The sequence below is a fragment of the Myodes glareolus genome, chromosome X (genome assembly GCF_982192425.1).
Source record: "Myodes glareolus chromosome X, mMyoGla1.1, whole genome shotgun sequence".
NCBI lineage: Eukaryota > Metazoa > Chordata > Mammalia > Rodentia > Cricetidae > Myodes > Myodes glareolus.
The window spans coordinates 113,253,038-113,276,722 of NC_142053.1; the positions used below are offsets into that span (position 1 = coordinate 113,253,038).

General features: G+C 42.0%; 1 protein-coding gene across 1 annotated transcript in view; it reads right to left on the minus strand.

The window, feature by feature from the left end:
- The window catches only part of Cltrn (collectrin, amino acid transport regulator), a 28,447-nt gene extending 15,527 nt beyond the window's left edge, over nt 1-12,920 (minus strand). Inside the window, exons 1-3 of the mRNA XM_048440630.3 lie at nt 12,764-12,920; nt 12,382-12,440; nt 5,930-6,015 (exon numbers count right to left, since the gene is read on the minus strand). Of these exons, the coding sequence (XP_048296587.1) occupies nt 5,930-6,015; nt 12,382-12,440; nt 12,764-12,821 (203 nt within the window). The 5' untranslated portion in view covers nt 12,822-12,920. The remainder of the gene's footprint in view (nt 1-5,929; nt 6,016-12,381; nt 12,441-12,763) is intronic.
- Between the last annotated feature and the right edge of the window lie 10,765 nt (nt 12,921-23,685).

The window sequence follows — 23,685 nt, forward strand, 5'->3', positions numbered from 1 at the left end:
CGTGTTTTGCTTGTGCCCTAAGCCCAACTACCAGTCCCTCCAGTCCTGTGTGCTTTGCTGGCCGAGCCCTCAGATGTGGGGAGGGAAACCACCCTTTCAAAAGCTACCAAACCACCTGCTCCCTCCTGAGATGGGCAACTGAGCAGGTACCAGCTCAGGTACCTGGACACAACGCCAGGTGGGCAGAGGATCTTGCAGGGGCACTTTGCCAGAAAGCAGGGGTCTGATCCCAGGGTCACATGCCTCAGCTTCACCAGAGTGCTCTGAAAGCCGCCTCCTCTGCTCCCAGTCAAAGCCGTGGTCCCCAGAGGCTGCCCCTGTGGCTTCACTAGAGGACAGGTCATGCTTGCCTTATGAGAAGAAAGCAGAGCCCCAAGACCAGGCCATCTGCCTTCAAGCTGTTCACCAGAAATAGAGCTGTTCACCTTCCTGCCTATGCTGAACATTAAGTCCTGCTTCAGAACAAGCATCTCTGTGAGCCTTCCTTCAGCCTTCACTCAGCTGTCCAACCAGCTGCAATCCAGGATACCTTCTTCTCAGAACTTCCATGGGACAGCTAAAAGCAGATTCAGTGTTGCCAGGGGTCTGGGGACCTAAAGGGGGGGTCACTGTACCCTGAGCACACCCACTGTACTGGCCTCCTTGGCCTAAGAGAGAGTTGCCTCTTCACACCCAAGGCCCCAGCCCTTGTATCCTATCCTAACTCTAGGGTTGGCGGGCCTCACAGGTAAACTTCTTTGCCCCGAGGAACCCACAGTGGAGCCCTTGCTGGTATCAAAACCTTGCCTTTCCCTTGCCAACCTACTCCTTTCATCTGCCCAAAACCAAAGACCCAGTATGCCCACCTTGTGTAATTAATAGTTTGTTCTTATAGAGCAATAAAACTCTAACTATCCTCAAGTTTATCATCTCTTTTTGAGATTATCATTTTTTCCCTCCAGGATTACACCATGGCTTCTGTAGTGGCACTGCTGAGGCTTGGGACCAGATTATTTATTGTCCCTTAAGGGAAGCAGCATCCTTGGGCTCTCAAGCAGTAGACAAAAGTAGAGACAACCAACAGCATCTCCAGGCATTTCAAAATCATGGGGATAAGAAGTCAAACATAAATAAATAAGCAAGAAAGCAAGCACTAACTAGAACCACAAACCAATTCTGACCTCTACTGGCAAGAAACTGTCAAGCTTAGTATTCTAATAAGTACCAAATATGATCAAAATGAAATAAGGTATGCTTGCTTGCCAAAAAATATTTCCACTTTAGGGAAGTGAAGACTAAGGAAATGTAGTTCTACATTTTCTTTGCTTTTTCTTTTTTTGCTTTTCTTTTTTTCTTCTTTTTTCAGGCTGTATTAGGTTAAGAATAATTTCTGTTATTTGCCCTCACTAATAATCAAAACATGTAAAATTGTTTTTAAATGAGCTACTTTAAACTTTTCAAATTGCCAAACATTTTTAAAACGTGTTTAAATTGTATTGAGATGTCTGTATGAGTGTATTCACTTGTGAGCAGGTGCCTTTGAAGGCCAGAAGATGGTGCCCAAGCACCTGGAGCTGCAGTTTCAGGTGCTTGTGAGCTGCTGGGAAACCCAGTTCAGGTCCTCCAGAAGAGCAGAAAATGCTCATAACTGCTGAACCATCTCTTCATCCCCATCCCCAAATTTAAATTTAAATAATACCAAGGACTGGCAAGATGCATAGAAATGAAATCCCAAGAAGCTACGAAAAAGACAATGGGTCGAGCCACTCTGGATCATTAATTGGAAGTCTTTTCTAGAAGACATAGTGTAGCTACCAAAAATTCTTATGTGCACACATATTAAATAGGAACACTGATGAGGACAGTCCTTATAGCACTCTTCATTGAAGCAGAGAATTGGAACAATGTTGTATATGTTTATCAATAAAGAGGAATGCATAAAATAAATATGATATATGCTACCAAAGGAATATTACCCCATATACTACTAGAAAGAAAAAACTCAGCACAATCAAGCCAGATAATTCTGTTAGAGGGAAGGGGTTCATATTCTCTAACCACTTGGTAGCAGCCACTAAAATAAGAACTACATATTTTTAACAAAAGGATAAGAGTTAGAGAAGTGGATCAGTGGTTACTGACACTTGTAGCTCTAGCAAAGGCCTGATGATCACTTCCTAGAATCTAAACCGGGCAGCTCATAACCACCTATGACACCAGCTCCAAGGAATCTGGCGCCCTCTTCCTGCCACTGAGGGCACACACACACACACACACACACACACACACACACACACGCAAAACAAAAATTTTAAAGATGCTGTGGCACTGCAAGTATTCTTTAACCCTAGCACTCAGGAGGCAGAGGCAGAAGCAGGGGTTTTTCTGAGTTTGAGCCCAGCCTAGTCTACAGAGTGAATTCCAGGACAGGCTGCAAAAAAGCTACATAGAGAAACCCTGTCTATAAAAACAAACAAACAAACAAAATTGAATACTTTTATCACAACTAAATACAAATTCCCTAATTCCCACAATTTAAATATGGATTGGTCTAATGGAACCATTTAAGTTTATTTTTGCAATCATTCTGAACAATGACTGATTGATGATTTTCTTTTAAGTGTTTTGCCAGTGTGTATGTATATGTGTACTGAAGAACCAGCCTGCCTCCAACTTAGGCTTAAAAGACATCTTATAGTAAAAACAAACTAGGTTCATTTCTGTTTATGATTAAACCTCTGTTTCTCAAGGATTGGGCTTCAGTACAAATGGTTCTGTACTGCCTGTTCCAGGAATAGCAACCATGCCTTTGCTTCAAAAGGTTATACAATGACCTATGTCTACCTTGTTACATCTACCTGTTGTTATGACTACCTTGTTATGCCCACCTTGCAACCATCTCATTATTTCAGGAGCTTGCTAGGATTAACTTGTTATGCTTATGTTCTGCTCCTCTAGGCCCACCACTTTTGTCCATCAAATCCCCCATTTGGAATCCCCCTGCCCCTGAGCTATAAAAGCCTTGTCTTCCTCACATCCAATGGTGACCTCTGGAACCCTGCCTTAGGGGGTGGCAGCCCACATACAAGAATTTAAAAGAAAACCTTGCTTTAATTAATTTGGCCATGATGAGTTGGGTCAGTGGTCTTTTTCCTTCCACCTTTCCCCACCCATGCACGTCCTGGTGCCCATGGAGGTCAGAAGAGGGCATCAGATTCCTGGAACTAGAATTATGGATAGTTGTGAACCATCATGTGGGTGCTGGGAAATGAAACTGGGTCCTCTACAAGAGCAGTAAGTGCTCTTGACCACTGAGTCATCTCTCCAGCCCCTGGCCAGTGACATCTACATGAATGGCTTCTTTTAGCAACTCACCAAAAAGAAGCCACAAATGTTCCTCTGTCTCCTTAAATGTATGAAACACTGACCTAAAAGTGATTCTCTGCAAATTGGCTCCATAGCTACTTTTCATCAAGGAGACCAGACAAAGGCAACGGGTGGTAAGAATTAGGCTCTTGTTTCTGAAAATCAGGACTAAAAGTGAGCTGGGCTGCAAGCACGAGACAGGTAATCCCCTTGCCTTTCCATGGATACAAGAATACATTGTTCCTTTTTAGGTCACAAGACTTATCCTTGGATAGTTAAGTAGAACACAAGATTTGTTGCATGCTCTATGCTACTTATAAAGAGAAAGCAATGCCTGCAATAGACTTATACCCATCTTTTTAAAAGTGACAAATTATCTTAAAAGCTTTGTTTGTGTAATAAGCAGTTAAATATCTGTTTGCCTAAAAACTAGACTAAACTTCTAACTAAATTACAGTTTCCTTGAAAACAACTTAGAACACTTTGAAATTCCTGTTGCAGTAAATCCTGCTTAAATGATATTGGAAACGGAGGCAGAACCTATGCCCCAACTCAAGCCCAAATACCCATCCTTGAAAAACCAATTAAAAGAGTCAAATTAAAAGAAGAAATCAGAAAGGGGGATTTTTTTAAAACATGGTCACATTGGGAAAGAGAAAAAGAGATCCAAGGAAGACCCAAAGCCCATCTTGGGGATGCTAAAGGGAGATCAAAGTTTAAATAGAAGGGCCAAGGATATGCACGTCTAACAGCCACTGCCATGGTGTGGTCCTGCCTGTTACTGGCCCATCCTTATCTGGGCTTCAGTCTCATCCTCTAAGGTGGTCTGACAAATAGTTAAAAACTGTGTGAAATCTCTTTCCAGAAGACAAGTTCCCCCCTCGGGTGGTACCTTTTCCTTTGTCCAGCATGAGATTCCTAGGGAAATTCCCATTTCTTTTCCTTCTTTTTTTTGAAGGGGGTCGTTGAGACAGAGTTTCTCTGTGTAGCCCTGGCTATCCTGAACTCTCTCTAGACCAGGCTGGTCTTGAACTCACAGAGATCCACCTGCTTCTGCTGGGATTAAAGGCCTGCACTATCACCAACCAGCCCAAAATTCCTATTTCTTTGGTGGGTGGGGGCTTTGTTTCGATAGTCAGGTAGTCAAATTGAGAATATTGTTACTTCTGTCAGACCTATTACAAGCACACAGCAGGCTTTCAGGACAAGGCACTCCCGTGATTGCCACTACAGCAATGTGCTTCCTCAGACTGATTCCACAGGCCAAATGAAGGAAAACGTGTTCCTCACACTGTCACCTTTGCCCTTCACAGAAAAACTTTCAGTGGTCTAGTTTAATATTTTGAGAAATTTATGATGAGCAATAAAAATTTCTATGTAGCCTGGGTGTCCATTGAAAACTGAATCACCTTTCAAATAAGCTACAGACCACCACAATATCCCAGACTGAAGGAAAACTTTCTAAAAGCGAATTCCTCAAATTCTGAAATGTTCTGTAGTTCATCACTTTTGCCCAAGAACAGAAGCATTTGGTTGAACAAAGTCATGAACCAGATGAAATGTAGGCACATGAAGGAAGTCACAGTGCCGGGACACAATAAAGTACAAAACTTGCTGTAAAGAAAGCTAGCAAACAAGAGACACTCAGCTTAGCCCTGTGAGACAGTAAGTGCTTTCTTTCCTTTTAACCTTTTGTAATGTTAGCCCCTTATTTTATTTAGATCTATTTTATTTTTAATTGCATGTATGTACATTTGTGGGTGTGATTGTTGTTCACGTGCATGCAGGTGCCCCCAAAGAGGCCAGAAGAGGGCAGCAGATCCTCTAGAGCTGGAGTTACAGGAAGTTGTGGGCTGCCCTTTGTGGGAGCTGGGAACTGAACTGATGTATTCTACAAGAAGAGTGTACACTTTTCACTGATGAGCTCTCTACCCATCTCCCTTATTTTTATTTTTAAAAATTGTAATGCTAGGGGAAATGCGAGGGAGGGAATGATGGATAGATATGATCAAAATACAGTGCATAAATATGTAAAATTTTCAAAGAATAAATTTAAAATGCATTAAATATTTTTTTCTTTAAAATTTGATAATGCATGAAGAGAATTTAGGGGAAATTTTTGTCTTTTTATATACTTTCTTTTTTTTAGCAAAGTTTTTATTTTTTATTAAAAATTTCCACCTCCTCCCATTTCACTCCCCCTCCTATACTTTCTTTTAAAAAAAACTTTGGGGAATGTATTATTTTCAAGTATGCATGTGTGGGAATTGGGAAGCTAGCTTAGTTCTTATGCTTGCCACAAGATCATGGGAACCTGAGTTCAGCACCCACAGTAAAGCTGGGCATTCCAGGCCAAGCAAGATTACAAAGTCTCAAAGAAAAGCAAGGGCTGGAGAGATGGCACAGTGGGTAAAGACACTTGCCACCAAGTCTGAGGTTCTAAATTTGACCCCCTGAACTCACATGGTAGAAGGGGAGGACCAACTCCCACAAGATGTCCTTCGGGGGTTACTAGATTATTCTCAAGCTAGAAAATTGAAATAATGCATTATCTCAAACTTGAGATATCATGCTGTTGGCTTACTCTGTTGTTTCCCTGTTGGGAACTTTTCTCATGGCGAATGCTACCATTGCTTTGAAGAGATATTCTTCATCTGTGCCCCAGACATACTGAAAGAAAAGGGAAAAGGAGAGTATAAGTGAAGGGGGGGCTGTCCATTTGGCAGTGCATCCCATCGCCCTCTTTCTTGTTTTCTTTCTCCCCCACCTCCATCTGTTTTTCATGCACTGGAGATCCAGGGAACTCACATTCTTAGACATTCTATAGTTCCAAGTTTGGTATGTTTCCTGCTGCACTCTCTTTTCTTGACCCCGTAATGCCACTAATCTGTCAACGAACTTGATATTTCTACAACTCACCCCGATATATTATGAGAACATTGTTAGGATCTGGGTTCATACTGAGATGGAAAAACATATTTTATCATTGCTCCTCTTGCCCTCTTCTGAAGGAAAGAACTGTAAATAAAAAGAGATGATCCTAAACAACATCAGGAAATGTATGCCCTGGTTACCATCTCTAGACAAGAAGGGTATATTCTTTTTTCCTAAATCTAATGATCTGTCCTGTTTCTTTAAGAGACAAGCCTTGCCCACTCCCTCCCCCCTCGTCCAGACAAGCTGATCTTCAGCTTCCAGCCTGAGTTCCTTCCTTTTCTCTCTCTCTCTCTCTCTATCTCTATCTCTCTCTCTCCCTCTGTTCTGCTCCTCTCCCTCTTCCCTTCCATAACACACTAAATAAATATCCAGCCTCACTCTGCATGGCATGCCCATCTGTCTGTCTCTCTTCATGGCCTACTGCAGCCATTCGGGGATCCACAGCATTTTATTTTTACTTTATACTAAATATCTACATAATGTCTGTATACCTTGTATTCTTTTTAAATTTTGTTTTGTTTTGTTTTTGTTTTTGAGACAGGGTTTCTCTGTGTAACAGCCCTAATTGTCCTGGAACTAGCTCTTGTAGACCAGGCTGTCCTCAAACTCACAGAGATCCACCTGCCTCTGCCTCCCGAGTGCTGGAATTAAAGGCGTGCGCCACCACCACCTGGCATTTTTTTTAATTTTTAATTTAATTTTATTTGTATGGGTGCATAGGTGGTGTATGTGAATGTATGTTCATGTTTGTATATGCATGTATGCAGATATATTTGTCCATACATGCAAATAAGGCCAGAGGTTGCAGATGTTGAGTGTCTTTATTATTCTCCACATTTTTTGTTTGTTTATTTTCAGACACAGTCTTGATATATAGTCCTGGGTAGCCTGGAACTAGGCATGTAGACCACGCTGCTCTCAAACTCAGCAATGTGCCTACTTTTGTCTCCCAGGTGCTAGAATTAAAGCTTTGTGCCTCTACACCTGACTCCACCTTATTTTGAGATATGGTCTCTCTCTGAACCTGGAGCTTCCTGTTTTGACTGACTAGAAAGCCCCAAGGGCCTCCTGTCTTTGTCCCCAGTCCCAGCCCTGAAGTTAGAGACACCTGCCACAGCACTAAGCTTTTCTTATTTGGAGATGGGGCTCAGCTGGGGATCTGAACTCAGCTCTTCATGGTTGCACAGTAGGTTCTTTCCTCACAGAGCCAGTTCCCTCGTCCCATAAGTTCCCCAGCAGCATTGAAACTTTCTTCACTCACTTCTATTTCAGCCCTCCCTCTCAGTCCTGTCTAACATTGCTGCAGTAGAATGCCATCAAGAAGAAAACTTCGTCTCCTTTTAGGTCACGTGCAAACACTGAATGTTGCATTTTAATACCAACCTGAGACATTATCTGAAATACTCTTTCAATCTGGTTTCCCTTTTTCTGAAACAGGGTCTCACTCTATTGCCCAGGCTGGTTCTGAACTCCTAGACTTAAGCAATCCACCCACCCCACCCTCCCAAGTGCTGGAACTACAGATGCATATCATCATGCCCAACTACTTTCCTTCAATCTTTTAAAATATTTTTATTATACTTGTACTTATTTACTTTGTGTGTGTTTTTGTGCGCACGCACACATGTAGAAGTCAGATAATTTGGGGTGATTTGGGATAATTGGGGGCATCAGTTCTCTCCTTTCACCATGTGGGTGGGTCCTGAGGATTAAACTCTGATTATTTGGCTTGATGTCAAGTGCCTTTGCCTATTGAGCCATCTAACTGGCCCCTCCTTCTATATTTTAAAGTGAACTTGAAAAAGCATAATTTGAGAAGTTTGTACAAGAGTGTAAGACATTTTAATTAAATCCTTCCTTCCAACTCCTCAAATATCCCCACTTTTCCCTACTTCATATTAACTTTTTATTTTATATTATAAAATAAATGTTTTAAAAGTTTTATTATAAAATGAAGTTTATATTATAAAAAGTTTATATTATAAAATGAAAGTTTAAAAAGTATTAACTATTTCAGGGCAAAGATCTTTTTCTTTTTTCTTTGTTTTTGTGATAGGGTTTCTCCGTGTAGTCCTGGCTGTCCTGGAACTCACTCTCTAGACCCCGCTCACCTCAAACTCACAGAGATCCACCACCTCTGCCTCCCCAGTGCTGGGATTAAAAGCGTTAGCCACCATCGCCTGGCAATAGATCTTACTTTTTAATGATATGGTTTAATAAAATAATTGAGCACAAAATATAAATAAAAAGTGATCCAGTTAAAATAGCAAACAAACATCACTGAGGGTTAGGGAAATAGCTTGGTTGGTAGAATGCTTGCCTTGCATTTATGAGGTCCTGAATTTGACCCCTGGCATCACAAAAACAAAACAGCATCCACAAAAACCCTGTCTACTTGCCGAGCAGTGGCTTACAATAACCTTAGGACCCAGGAGGGAGACCTAGGAGAATGGCTGCAAGCTCAAGGGCAGCCATGTCTACATACAGAGTTCCTGGCCAGTCAACTGCATATTGAGACCTTGTCTAATAAAAATTACACGTGTAAGGCTAGAGAGATGATGGTTTAGCAGATAAGAGTACATACTATTATTCCAGAGGACCTGAGTTCAGTTCCAAGAACCCACATCGGGTGGCTCATAATCACCTATAACTCCCGCTTTGGGGGATCTGACACACTCTTCTGATCTCCATGAACACCCACATACACACAAACACACAAAAAAACCACACATAAATAAAACGGAATCTTAACTTTTAAAAAAATAAGTATACATATATTATATATACAATATTACAAGTGTGCATACATTTATACATACACATGGGAGGCTTTCTTGTGAGGAAGTAGAGATGGGGAAGGAGCTTGGTCAAGTATAAAGGAGAATGTGTACCAAACAAAAATGAAGGTGCTAGTCAGAACTTGCCAGAACATGGCTTTCAACTGCGTTTTGGATCTCAGAGAGGATTCCTTAGCGTCCCTTACAAAGTGCGCATGAGCTCTGTCAGCAGGAGTGCAGTTTAAGTCACAGAGTTGAGCTCACAGCTATTGGCATCAGGAGAGGACAAACTAGTGCTCCTTTGTGTTGGGCATTGAGCCCACAGAACCAACTTGAGTGGAGGAAAAGACCAAAAACCTGTGTATCGTGTCACATTTCTGCTATGCCTTTCAAAGTGCTTCAGAGATGGTTTCCAGGCAAAGCAAGCAGCACATAATAGTAATTAGTAAAAATGTACAACTGAAGAAAGGATAAGGAAAGAGTTACTAAGTTACAGTCCAGAAACCAAACTAGCACTCAGAGACCTACAAGAAGGCTTGTAGCCCCTTCCGTGCCTGTTGTCCTGACACTTGGCATATAGACACCTAAGCATATGAAACTGACTGTGTCATTAGAGTAACTTGTGCCTTCACAGACCACGTGATGCATATAAGCTGCCTGTATTTACCTCTCATTTAAGACTTCTTGCGTCTGTATTTCAATAACAGTGATGCCAAGGCCTTAAGTCCCCGGGTCACTTAGTTTTCTGCCTACATCCAAGGACACTGAAGCTTCACATTTTAGTTGAATGATTAAAAGTAATATTGATTAAATATTAAGTATTAAATCATTAAGTAATAATGATTAAAAGTCACAAAACAAGGTTTGTTTTTAAAATTCACGGTGCCCTACCCCCAAATTACCTGCTCACCTCTTAGAGTTCTCCTAAAGTTCTTTGTGTCAAGACAATTGTCTGTCCCAAGACAGCTTCCAACCCCCCTCCAGCAAGCAAACACTTTCCCTGCTCCCTCGACTCTCACTAGATGCGTTGGGTTTTAGAGCCCCTCCAACCCCTGAGCTGCAGACTGAACCTGGGGCCTCTCGCTTGGCAAGCACTCTACCTCCGAGCTAAATCCCTGACCCCCTGGCTTTGTAATTTAGAGACACTGTTTCCGCTTATCAATTTAAACTCCCTCCTCCTCCTAAAACAAAGAAACAAAACTTCCACCACCAACACACATCCCAGTCACTTCCTCTCCTCGAGTGCCAAACATTTCTCCCCTGATAATGGCTAATCTCCCGGGCTGCTAGAAATGCTTCTCTCCTCCTCTCTCCTCGGGCTTCTCGGGCTTGAAGCAGTTTCTTCTGTGTGAGTCCAGCTGGAGCCTGTCCACTGACTTTACTCAGGCTCAACTTGCTCCCACTAAAACAACAGCAAAACCCTATGGCTCTGCTTGATCTTCCCACTGCTAGCTCTCTGCAACCTTTCCAGCCAGAATTCTTTTGTACTCTTTCTTTTGACACAGGGTTTCACACACCTCAAGCTCACTGTGTAATAAAGAATGACTGTGAACTTCTGATCCCTCTGCCTCCACCTCCCGAGTGCTAGCAGGCCTGGTTTATGGGATGACAGAGATGGAACCTAGGGCCTGACGTATGCTAGGTGAGCACTCTACCAACTGAAGTACAACCCCAGCTTCCTGCCCTGCCAAAGTTCTATACTTTTCTGCATGCCCACCCCCAACTTACCCTACTTATTTTAACCCCTCCAATATCTGCCTTTCATTTCCACCACTTTACAGAGACCGCTCTCTCTTAATTCCTCACCCACCTTCATATGGTTTCACACAATGAGCTTGGCCTCTCAACAGCATTTTCAAACAGCTAACAGTTCCTCTGCCTTGAGACAATCCCCCAGTTGGCCCCCGCGTACACCACCATAGCACATATTTCTCATGCAGTTCCTTTTCTCAAGGTCCTCAAATGCCACGTTCTTCTTCCCAGCTTCAGTTCCAGACATCGTCCTCCCATCCTTCATGCTCACTAAGCTCCTTCTTGTGATAATTGCTATGTTCATATGTGATGGCCCTCTGCCATTCCTTTTCTCTCCCCATGCGTCTGTTCATGGTCACTTTAGACATTGCAGAAATATCTGGTACTGAGGTTCCTGCTAAGGACAGAGCCCCTGTATATCTCTCCTTCCTGTAATACTTGTCAAGATGGCACATTTGCATTGGGCTTACTGAGTATTTAATGGACAAGTGATTCTCTCACTATTGTAAGCTCTGCAGGGCACAGACAAGCCCAGGGTTAGCTGCCATTGCATCGCCAGCATCCAGTCAACTCCAAGAATCCTGGGCTAAGAAATCTTACACACTGGTAGGGAGCAGGGTCTGGATTTGAATCTCACTTCTGCCATTTACTGGCTTGAAATCTTCAAAGAGTCACATTACGTCTTTGGACCTGTGTTTTCTCACTCATTCATTGCATGAGAGTGGGCACACCTGTACTAAAGAGGGTAAGGGCTCAATGGGCTCATAAGAGTCAAGTCCTTATAATAGTCCGCACTAGAAATGTTTAATAAATGTCTTAAATGCTTGCTATTACCTATCAGATAAATAATGAAAAATAAGGCAATTTGTTGGTCAGCAAATACAATATCTCCGAATTCTTTTGGCAATCTGGGTTTTGTTTGTTTGTTTATAGTATGAGGCACCAACATCACCCACTAGTTTAAAATAAAATGCAGAGCACGCTGGGAAACTGACACTAGAATAGACAATGCCATCTTCTTAATTCAATGATCTTTACTATTCTTCCACCCCTTACAGGCTGGGAGGATTTTTAACTTCTAGGATTTCATAAGCACAATTTCCATACTGTCACTTTCATAGCTGGGAAGAATTGAATGCCTTGCATAGAACTGGAAACTTTTGTACTGTAAAATATGTTTATGTTGGTAGCACCAGTCTTCCTTTTTGATGACTAGAACACAGGCTGATAAAATCTAAACACCCACAACCGTGAAGAGCAGACTCTACCTGGACATAGACACCTACATCAGACCAGACAGACCCCTTTGCTCCATTGAGAGGTTTAAGTGTTCCAAACTGTCTTGTGCAACACAATTTTTCCCTCCTGTTTTCAATCACTCACTACCGATCAAGTACTAGAAGTAAACCCCTTCTATCGGGGAGTCCCATTTTACTGTAATCGAGCTATGGGACAAGATCAGACTTGAAGACCCAAGAGAAGGTCACTATGTGGACAAGTCATCTATTAGAGAAAGCCTGGGGCGCTAGGAAAACAAAGGCCGAAATGAGCCGTCAGGTGCGCCACTTACTGCTTTATCTCCAAGAGCGGATCTGATGCTAAGTCTCACTTTAAAGGCATTTTCTGCATCTGCCAGAGAGAAAGCAACAAAGAGCAGTAAGTTATGGTGAACAGAGAGAAGAAAGCCCAGTAAATCCTACCGTTTAATATAGCCCAGATAACCATAACAAAGAACTACAGCTGGTCTGCCCTGGTACCCCTACAACTTTAATGGAAATCATATTAAATCATTTACACTTTTCTCTCAAATTCCTAAGAGCCATAGGTTCGACTTTCAATCCACATGTCTGCAGACTTAGAAGAAAAATATCATTTTGGTTGCTTTTCACTCAATGAGTTTGCAAGCACTCGCAAAGCTGTTAATTGATATTTTGAATTTCAAGGCTACATACCTGGACGGCAGAGTTCAGCATGAGCAGCAGTCACCAGGAACAAGAGCGACCACAGCATTCTTTCAGAGTCACAAACAGAAGACAAACCGGGGGGAAAAGCTGCTTTAACTATTCTGTGAACCGGATTAGGGTATCAGAGAAATCAGCGAGCCACCATCTAAAAGGTTTAATAATTAACACTCATCAGTTGAGTTAATACTTCCATAGAAGCGGACCATCTCCTGTCAGTCATTTACGAAACTCTATCTGGGAAACAGGTTAGTTGTTTCTCCCCGCCCCCCCAAACTCTACCTCAGAAGAATGTTTCCTCTGCTGACATCATCAGAAATCCTCCCTGCCGCCTCCTGTGGTGGTCTGGCAAAGCTCGTGCTGGATAGCACCGAGTCCTCTGTGGAGGCTTTCTTTGGCATAAACTGTGTCCTTTCACAGATAGGCTATCATAGTTGGGAAACAAATATAACTCCTTTTCATCTCTGGTGAGAAAAGGGAACACTTCCTAGAATGTTGGTTGGTAAACAGTCCCCCCCCCCCACACACACACACAACAAGGAGACGGTTCTGTTGAAGCCGAAGGTCTGGCTGTTGTCTTAAACTCATCGTTAAAGATATGAAGCCTTGGTTACTAGATGACGGTGATACCACCACTGACAATGCTCTGTCCTCGTGTCACTGGGTACAAGGGAATGGTAACCTCTTGAGGGAGCACGAACTGCTAAGAAAACTGTAATTTAATTTAGTTTAAGTTGCCATGTGGTGCTAGCGACTACATTGGTTGGTGCAACTATTAACACTGACTAAGAGCGGCTTACTGTGGACTAGGCTCCCTGCGTTATTTTCCAGATACTCACAGTGGTTACAATTATCTCACATATGAGGTACCAAAGAAACTGGGTGTTAAAGTCATTGGCAGCAAATGGCATGAGAGCAATGGCCGTCCCTTTCCCAGCTACCCTCACCTACCATGAACCCTGTCACCATCATACTGAGCCAGTGTCCTAATAGGTCAAATCCTATTAGAAGAAGATCTAGACCTAATAGGTCAAAACTGAAATTACAAGCAGGCCCTGAGATACTCTGAGGATTGAGACACTAGGGATGAAAAGCTCTCCCCAGGTGGGCATCCCACCAACAGTGCCAATAAAAATCTCCTGGCTTCTATGCCTGGGCTTCCCTCCCTCCCGTTATGTACTTTCTTCATGGAAGGTCAGGAATGGGAAGATGAGCGTGCACGGCTCCAATGTCAAGTGGGGCATCTGGGTTTTAAAGCATCAGAGTGAAAGCTATGAACAGGAACACTTCTGTAGCACTTTGAGAGACATAGTAAGGGGGGATTTTGTTGGAGAAGGCCTCTTTCTGTTAGCTCAGCCGACCTGAGGAAGGCTCTTACCATCTTCTCCACTTTGGCACCAAGGGCACTGAGAGAGGAAAAGCTGTCCCAGAGGAAGAGGCAGCCAGCCTAGCCATTCTAGCAATGGCCCTGTTAGATGCCATGGGAATTTCCCTAAGCAAAGAGCTGACCTAACTACTCCCACCCTGAAAAAAAAGTCAGTGAAGTTGTCTTCAGAAGGAAGAGTCAATCCACACAGGGACAGAGACTTAACAAATGGCACAAAGGCCTGTTATTTGCAGATATCTGATTCAATTTGCTTTTAGTCTTGCATTTCATAAAGTAGTAAGTTCCCATATGCTCTTACATGGCTGTGACTAGGACTGCAGACAAAGTAACTCTAAAATTCTGAATCCTAGCCAGTGTATGACATTCATTTCCAAAGAGAAAAAAAATGTCTTCTCTGAACAATTATTGTTTCTCCTCCCCGCCTCCCTTTTCCCTCCCCCTCCCCACCTCTCCCTCCCTTTCTAGTCCTAAGAGCAGTCAGGGTTCCCTGTCCCGTGGGAAGTCCAAGGTCTTCCCCCATCCATACAGGTCTATAAAGGTGAGCATCCAAACAAACCAGGCTCCCACAAAGTCAGTCCATGAAGTAGAATCAAAACCCAGTGCCTTTGTTCTTGGCTTCTCAGTCAGCCTCCATTGCCAGCCACATTCAGAGTGTCCAGTTTGATCACATGCTCCATCACTCTCAGTTCATCTGGCCTTGGTGAGCTCCCATTAGATCAGTCCCAGTGTCTCAGAGGGTGGTACACCCCTCGTGGTCCTGACTTCCTTGCTCATGTTCTCCCTCCTTCTGCTTCTCATTTGGACCTTGGGAGCTAAGTCCAGTGCTCCAATGTGGGTCTCTGTCTCTATCTCCATCCATTGCCAGATGGAGGTTCTATGGTGATATGCAAGATAATCATCAGTGTGGCTATGGGACAAGGCCAGTTCAGGCACCCTCTCCTCTGCTGCCCAAGGAACAATCTGGGGATCTCTCCTTGGACCTGGGAACCCCTCTAGAATCAAGACTCTTGCAAACCCTAAAATGGCTCCCTTAATTAAGATATTAATTCCCTGCTCCCATATCCACCCTTCCTCCATCCCACCCATCCCAATCCCCCAAGTTTTCCCGAATCCTCCCCTTCTCCCTTCTCTCTACCCATCTCCCCTTGCATCCACCCCCCACACCCCTGTGCACCCAAGTTTTTCCTGACAATCTTGTCTACTTCCAATACCCAGGAGGATAACTATATGATTTTCTTTAGGTTCACCTTAATTAGCTTCTCTAGGATCACGAATTATAGGCTCAATGTCCTTTAATTATGGATAGAATCCACTTATGAGTGAGTACATACCATATTCCTCTTTTTGGGTCTGGGATACCTCACTCAGTAAAGCGTTTTCTATTTCCATCCATTTGCATGCAAAATTCAAGATGTCATTATTTTTTACCGCTGAGTAAAACTCCAATGTGTATATGTTCTGCACCTTCTTTAGCCATTCTTCTATTGAGGGGCACCTAGGTTGTTTCCAGGCTCTGGCTATTACAAATAGTGCTGCTATGAACATAGTTGAACAAATGCTTTTGCAGTATAATTGGGCATCTCTTGAGTATATTCCCAAGAGTGGAGTTGCTGGGTCCTGGTAGGTTGACTCACAGTTTCCTGAGAAACCGCCACACTGATTTCCACAGTGGCTGCACAAGTTTGCATTCCCACCAACAATGAATGAGTGTTCCCCTTACTCCACATCCTCTCCAGCATAGGCTATCATTGGTGTTTTTGAGTTTAGCTATTCTGACAGGTGTAAGATGGTATCTCAAAGTTGTTTTGATTTGCATTTTCCTGAACATTAAGGAGGTTGAGCATGACCTTAAGTGTCTTTTGGCCATTCAAAGTTCTTCTGTTGAGAATTCTCTGTTCAGTTCAGTAACCCATTTTTTAATTGGGTTAATTAGAGTTTTAGTGTTTAGTTTCTTGAGTTCTTTGTATATTCTGGAGATCAGACCTTTGTCTAATGAGGGGTTGGTGAAGATCTTCTCCCAGTAAAAAGATAGCCTTTTTGTCTTAATGACAGTGTCCTTTGCTTTACAGAAGCTTCTCAGTTTCAGGAGGTCCCACTTATTCATTGTTGCTCTTATTGTCTGTGCTACGAGGGTTCTACCTAGGAAGTGGTCTCCTATTCCCATGTCTTGTAGACTACTTCCCATTTTCTCTTCTATCAGGTTCAATGTGGTTAGATTAATATTGAGGTCTTTAATCCATCTGGACTTGAGTTTTGTGTATGGTGACAGATATGGATCTACTTTCATTCTTCTACAGGTTGACATCCAGTTATGCCAGCACCATTTGTTAAAGATGCTTTCCTTCTTCCATTGTATACCTTTAGCTCCCTTGTTGAAAATCAGGTGTTCAGAGGTTTGGGGGTTAATATCCGGGTCTTCTATTCGATTCCATAGGTCGACTTCTCTGTTTTTATGCCATAACAAGCTGTTTTCATTACTGTAGCTCTGTAATAGAGTTTGAAGTCAGGGATGGTAATGACTCCGGAAGTTCCTTTATTGTCTATGATTGTTTTAGCTATCCTGGGTTTTTTGTTTTTCCATATAAAGTTGATTATTGTTCTCTCAAGGTCTGTGAAGAAGTTTGATGGGATTTTGATGGGGATTGCATTGAATCTATAGATTACTTTTGGTAGAATTGCCATTTTTACTATGTTGATCCTCCCAATCCAAGAGCAAGGGAGATCCTTCCATTTTTCTGGTATCCTCTTCAATTTCTTTCTTCAAAACCTTAAAGTTCTTGTCAAATAGATCTTTCACTTCCTTGGTTAGAGTTACCCCAAGATATTTTATGCTATTTGTGGCTATCGTGAAAGGTGATGCTTCTCTGATTTCCCTCTCTGCTTCTTTATCCTTTGTGTGTAGGAGGGCAACTGATTTTTTGGAGTTGATCTTGTATCCTGCCACATTACTAAAGGTGTTTATCAGCTGTAGGAGTTCTTTGGTAGAGTTTTTGGGGTCGCTTATGTACACTATCATATCATCTGCAAATAACGAAAGTTTAACTTCTTTCTTTCCAATTCGAATCCCCTTGACCCCCTTATGTTGTCTTATTGCTATTGCTAGAACTTCAAGCACTATATTGAAGAGGTATGGAGAGAGTGGACAACCTTGTCGTGTTCCTGATTTTAGTGGAATGGCTTTGAGTTTCTCTCCATTTAATTTGATGTTAGCTGTCGGCTTGCTGTAAATAGCTTTTATTAAATTTAGGTATGAACCTTTTATCCCTAATCTCTCCAAGACCTTTATCATAAAGGGGTGTTGAATTTTGTCAAATGCTTTTTCATCATCTAATGAAATGATCATATGGCTTTTTTCTTTCAGTTTATTTATATGATGGATTACATTGATAGATTTGCGTATGTTGAACCAGCCCTGCATCTCTGGGATGAAGCCTACTTGATCATAATGGATAATTTTTCTAATGTATTCTTGGATTCGGTTTGCCGGTATTTTATTGAGAATTTTTGTGTCGATGTTCATGAGTGAGATTGGCCTGTAATTCTCTTTCTTGGTTGTGTCTTTGTGTGGTTTTGGTATCAGGGTAACTGTAGCTTCATAAAAAGAATTTGGCAATGACTCTTCTGTTTCTATATTGTGAAATACATTAAGGGGTATAGGTATTAGCTCTTCTTGGAAGTTCTGGTAGAATTCTGCATTGAAACCATCTGGTCCTGGGCTTTTTTAATAGGAAGGTTTTTGATAACAGCTTCTAATTCTTCACAACTAACAGGTCTATTTAGATTGTTCACCTGGTCTTGGTTCAACTTTGGTATATGGTACTTATCTAAAAAAACGTCCATTTCTTTTACATTTTCCAATTTTGTGGCATACAATTTTGTAGTAAGATCTAATGATTCCCTGAATTTCCTCTCTGTCTGTGGTTATGTCTCCCTTTTCATTTCTGATCTTATTAATTTGTGTGTTCTCTCTCTGCCGTTTGATTAGTTCGGATAGGGGTTTGTCAATTTTGTTGATTTTCTCCAGGAACCAGCTTTTTGTTTCATTGATTCTTTGGATTGATTTCTGTGTTTCTATTTTGTTGATTAAAGCCCTCAGTTTGATTGTTTCCAGTCTTCTGCCCCTCCTGGGTGAGTCTGTTTCTTTTTTTTCTAGAGCTTTCAGGTGTGCTGTTAAGTCTCCAATGTGTACTTTCTCCGTTTTCTTTAACTGGGCACTTAGTGCTATGAACTTTCCTCTTAGCACTGCTTTCATCGTGTCCCATAGGTTTGAGTATGTTGTGTCTTTATTTTCATTAAATTCAAGGAAGACTTTAATTTCTTTCTTTATTTCTTCCTTGACCCAGTGGTGATTCAGTAGTTGACTGTTCAGCTTCCATGAGTTTGTAGGCTTTCTGGGGGTAGCATTGTTGTTGAATTCTAACTTTAATCCATGGTGATCCGACAAGACACAGGTGGTTACTAATATTTTTTTGTATCTGTGGAAGTTTGCTTTGTTACCGAGTATGTGGTCAATTTTTGAGAAGGTTTTATGAGCTGCAGAGAAGAAGGTATATTCTTTCCTATTTGGGAGGAATGTTTTATAGATGTCTGTTAAGTCCATTTGATTCATTACCTCCATTAATTCTCTTATTTCTCTGTTGGGTTTCTGTCTGATTGACCTGTCCATTGGTGAGAGAGGAGTGTTGAAGTCTCCTACTATTAGTGTGTGTGGTTTGATGACTGCCTTGAGTTCTATAAGTGTTTCTTTTACATAAGTAGGTGCCTTTATATTAGGGGCATAGATATTCAGGATTGATGAATTGTTCCTGTTATGAGTATAAAATGTCCATCACCATCTCTTCTGATTGATTCTAGTTTGAAGTCAATTTTGTTAGAAATTAGAATGACCACACCCGCTTGTTTCTTCGGTCCATTTGCTTGAAAAACCTTTTCCCAACCCTTTACTCTGAGTAGATGTCTGTGTTTGTGGTTGAGGTGTGCTTCTTGTAAACAACAGAATGTTGGATCCTATTTTCGTATCCAATCTCTTAATCTGTGTCTTTTGATAAGTGAATTGAGTCCATTGATATTTAGTGATTTTAATGACCAGTGGTTGTTGACTCTGGTTATTATTTATTTTTTTTATTTTTATTTTTGGTAGTAGAGTTTGTGTGTTTCCCTTCTTTGAGTTGTGGTTGTGAAGGGTCACTAGATGTCTGAGTTATTGTAGGCAGTGTTGGCAATGTTGGATTCGTTGGGTTGTGATTTTCCTTCTATTATTTTCTGTAAGGCTGGATTTGTGGCTACGTATTGTTTAAATTTGTTTTTATTCTGGAATATTTTGTTTTCTCCATTGATAGTGAATGATAGCTTGGCTGGGTATAGTAGTCTGGGCTTGCATCCATGGTCTCTTAGTTTCTGCAGTACCTCTACCCAGGACCTTCTGGCTTTCATGGTTTCCATAAAGAAGTCCAGTGTAAGTCTGATAGGTTTACCTTTATAAGCTACTTGACCTTTGTCCTTTGCAGCTCTTAATATTCTTTCTTCAATCTGTATGTTTTGTGTTTTGTTTATTATATGGTGAGTCTATTCGGTGTTCTGTATACTTCTTGAACCTTCATAGGAATATCGTTCTTTAGGTTGGGAAAGCTTTCTTCTATAATTTTGTTGAATATATTTTCTGGGCCTTTGATCTGCAATTCTTCTCCTTCTTCTACCTCTATTTTTCTTATGTTTGGTCTTTTTATTGTGACCCAGATTTCCTGATTGTTTTGTGATGAGAATTTGTTGGATTTGCTGTTTTCTTTTGTCAGAGCGTTTATTTTCTCTATGGTGTCTTCAGAATCTGAGATTCATTCTTCTATCTCTTGTATTCTATTGGTTATGCTTGTTTCTGTAGCCTCTGTTCGTTTACTTAGATTTTCCATATCCAGCCTGCCCTCGGTTTATGTTTTCTCCATTGCCTCCATTTCAGTTTTCAATTCTTGAACTGTTTCCAATACCTGTTTGATTGTTTTTTTTCTTGGTTTCCCAGGGCATCATTTACGGATTTACTCATTTCTTCAAACTTTTTGTTATACTTCTCTTCCATTTCTTTAAGGGAGATATTCATATGATGTTTAAGGGACTCTATTGCTTTCATAATGTCACTTTTTTCCACTTCTTCTGGATTAGGGTGTTCAAGTCCTTCTGTTGTAAGATCACTGGGTTCTGGTGTTTTCATGTTGTTTTTCAAATTGTTGGAGGAATTCTTGCCTTGGCGCTTGCCCATCTCTTCCTTCAAATGCTCTCCATTGGATCTTCTGGTACAGGGTCAGGTTCCCTTGTTGGCCAGGGACCTCACTGACAAAAGGCCTATCTTGCTGCCAGCAGGCTACTGAAGCAAAGGAAATCCCACCTGCCTGGTTGCACTCACCAGCCCATCCCAGCACCCAAACAGGTTGAGCTGGGGGATTTTATGACCCCGAGGAAGGGAGGAAGAAGGGAAGGAGTTCTTGGGTGAAGGCTGGGATGAAATCGGAGGAGAGAGAGCGTAGCAAGGTGGAGCAGCCCCTGCAGAATGACTAGAGAGTTAAGGGTCTCGTGGAATGTCTGTGCTCCCTTGCCGGGCTTCTGCCGTGGGTCAGGAGCACACTCACCCCTCTGATGGATCTTCTGCTACAGAATCAGTGCCCCTTGCTGGCCAGGGATCTTGCTGACAAAAGGCCTACCTTGCTGCAGGCAGGCTATTGAAACAAAAGAACTCCCACCTGCGCAGTTGCACTCACCACCCCATCCCAGTGCCCAAACAGGCTGAGCTGGGGGATTTTATGATCCCGAGGAAGGGAGGAAGAAGGGAAGAGCTCTCAGTGATCTTTTTGTCTCATGTACATATATACCTGTGGCACTGCATACACATGGTGTACAGACATACACAAAGGCAAAACACTCATACACATAAAATAACAGAAAACATATGGAGAAACAAAAAGTTTTTAAGTACACCTAATACCACCAGCATGAATGACTAATGCTGATGTATTTTAATAAGTGGCACACATTTTACTTAGCTTTGAACTTCATTTTTTCTTTCTTATTTTTTGGGACAGGATGTCATATAGCTCAGGTTGTCCTCAAACTCATTGAATGGTCAAGTATGACCTCGAACTCTGGCTTCCAACTCCCAAGTGCTGCAATTATAAGCATGCATCACTATACCTGATGGTTGTGGGTCTTCTTGTATGTTCTTAGGAAATGTTGTTTTCACTCATTATAGTGGCACAATCAGAACAAGGTGGTATGATGTTGGAACTTGAACATGGACCTTGTCTTCTTCTGTCCATAAAGGAATGGTGCTATTCCGCAGAATCTGACAAGTTGCATTAAAAAATGATCCTTCCTTGCCAGCCACATTCAGAGAATCTGGTTGGATCACGTGCTCGTTCAGTCCCAGTCCAACTGGCCTTGGTGAACTCTCATTAGATCAGTTCCCTTGTATCAGTGGGTGAACGCATTCCTCACGGTCCTGCCTTTCTTGTGACTGGCCCGGAGCCTTACTGAAAAGCCATTGACAATGACACTGGGACTTGTTTCCTCTGCATATACTGGATTTTTGGGATCCAGTCTGTTTGGATACTCACCTTCCTGGACCTGGAGGGAGGCGGGAGGAACTTGAACTTCCCACAGGGCAGGAAACCCTGACTGCTCTTAGGGATGGAGAGGGAGGAAGAGAGGGAGTGGGGGGAGTGGGAGGGTGTTGGGAGGAGGGGCGGAAATGGAAACTTTTATAAATTAATAAACTTTTATAAATTAAAAAACATGATGCTTCCTGAAATAATGGTAACTTTTAACTCTAAACACCAATGAATATTTTTCCTTTCTTTTTATTTTTTGTATGTCTGTGGTATATGTACATGCATGAGTGGTTCACATGTGTGAGTGGGTGCATGTGTGTGGTTTCATGAATTCCAGGGAAGAAAGAATATAGGTATTCTTCTCTATCACTCTGTCTTTGTTATATGAGACAGGAGCTATCTCTGGCCCATGAGACAGGCTGCTAGTCAAGAAAGCCCATGAGCCTCCTGTCTTTGCCCCACCACAGTGCTGGGGACACAGATTTGAGTGTACAACCATGCCAGGCATTTTATATAGATTCTGGGGATTTGAACCTAAGTCCGCATACTCAGATAATAAGTGCTTTAACCTACCAAGCAATCTATTCAGCCTCCAAAATTATTGTAATTTTATTATTATTATTATTATTATTATTGGAAATTGTGTAGAGACACACATGTACAGGGCCATGGTATACATGTCAAGGTGAGAGCATAACTTTGTGGAGTTAATTCTCTCCTTCAACCTCTACATGGATTCTGGGGATCAAACTCAGGAAGTGCCTTTACCTGCTCAGAGCCATCTTACTGGTCGCCAAGGGTTTGTTTGTTGTTGTTTTCTTTTATTTTTACTTTTTTAGTGTGTGTGTGTGTGTGTGTGTGTGTGTGCGTGTGTGTGTGTGTGTGTGTGTGTGTGTGTGCGTAGGCAGGGGGAGGGGACAGGATTGGGAGCCCATGGATGGCCTTAGCTCTTGTGTGGAGATCAGAGAAAAACTTTCAGTATCCAATTACTTCCACTCAAGGACCAAACTCAGGTCTTCTGAGTGCTGTGATTAAAGGCAGAAAGGTGTGTGCTGTCACACTCAGCTAAATGAGAGTCTTTTTTTTGAGACAGGGTCTCTTTATATAGCCCTAGCTGCCTTGGAACTCACTATGTAGACCAGGTGGTCTTGAACTCACAAACGTCCACCTACCTCTGCCTCCCAAATGCTGGAATTAAAAATGCCACCACACCCAGCAAATTATTTAAACTCTTAAACAAATTGTTCTTTCAACTTTGATTCTAGCACTGATAGTTTGTCCTATAGTGCTTTTAAAAATATTTATTTTAGGCCAGGTGGTGGTGGCACACGCCTTTAATCTTTGGAGGCAGAGGCAGGTGGATCTCTGTGAGTTCGAGGCCAGCCTGGTCTACAAGAGCTAGTTCCAGGACAGGCTCTTTTATTTGTAATGATGTTCTGGGCCTGAGGAGCACAAAGTAGCGCTTCCTTGGAACTGGAATTACAGACAGTGTTAAGCAACCCGGTCTGGGTGCTGGAACCTGACTCTGATCCTCCGCAAGAACAGCAAGCACTCTTAACCACTAAGCACCCTCTCTAGTCCCTCTCCCCGGTAGAGTTTGGTTTGTTTTGTTTTTAATTTATTTTCTTTGTAGAATATCATGTTCTTAAGTACCAAGGCTTGAAATACTTCCCCTCTTGCCCTTATAGCATCATCTTGAAAATGATAAGACTTCCAACACTTTCTGTGTTTCTGCCACGGAGCTCTATTCTATCTCCTCTTTTTTTTTTAATATTATTTTTATTACCTATCCATCTATCTATTTATTTATTCATAGGAGCAGGGTCTTCCTATGTAGCTCTGGCTGTCCTGGAACTCACTGTGTGAACCAAGAGGGTCTTGAACTCACAGAAATCCATCTGCTTTTACCTCTTGGGTGCTAGTATTAAAAGTAT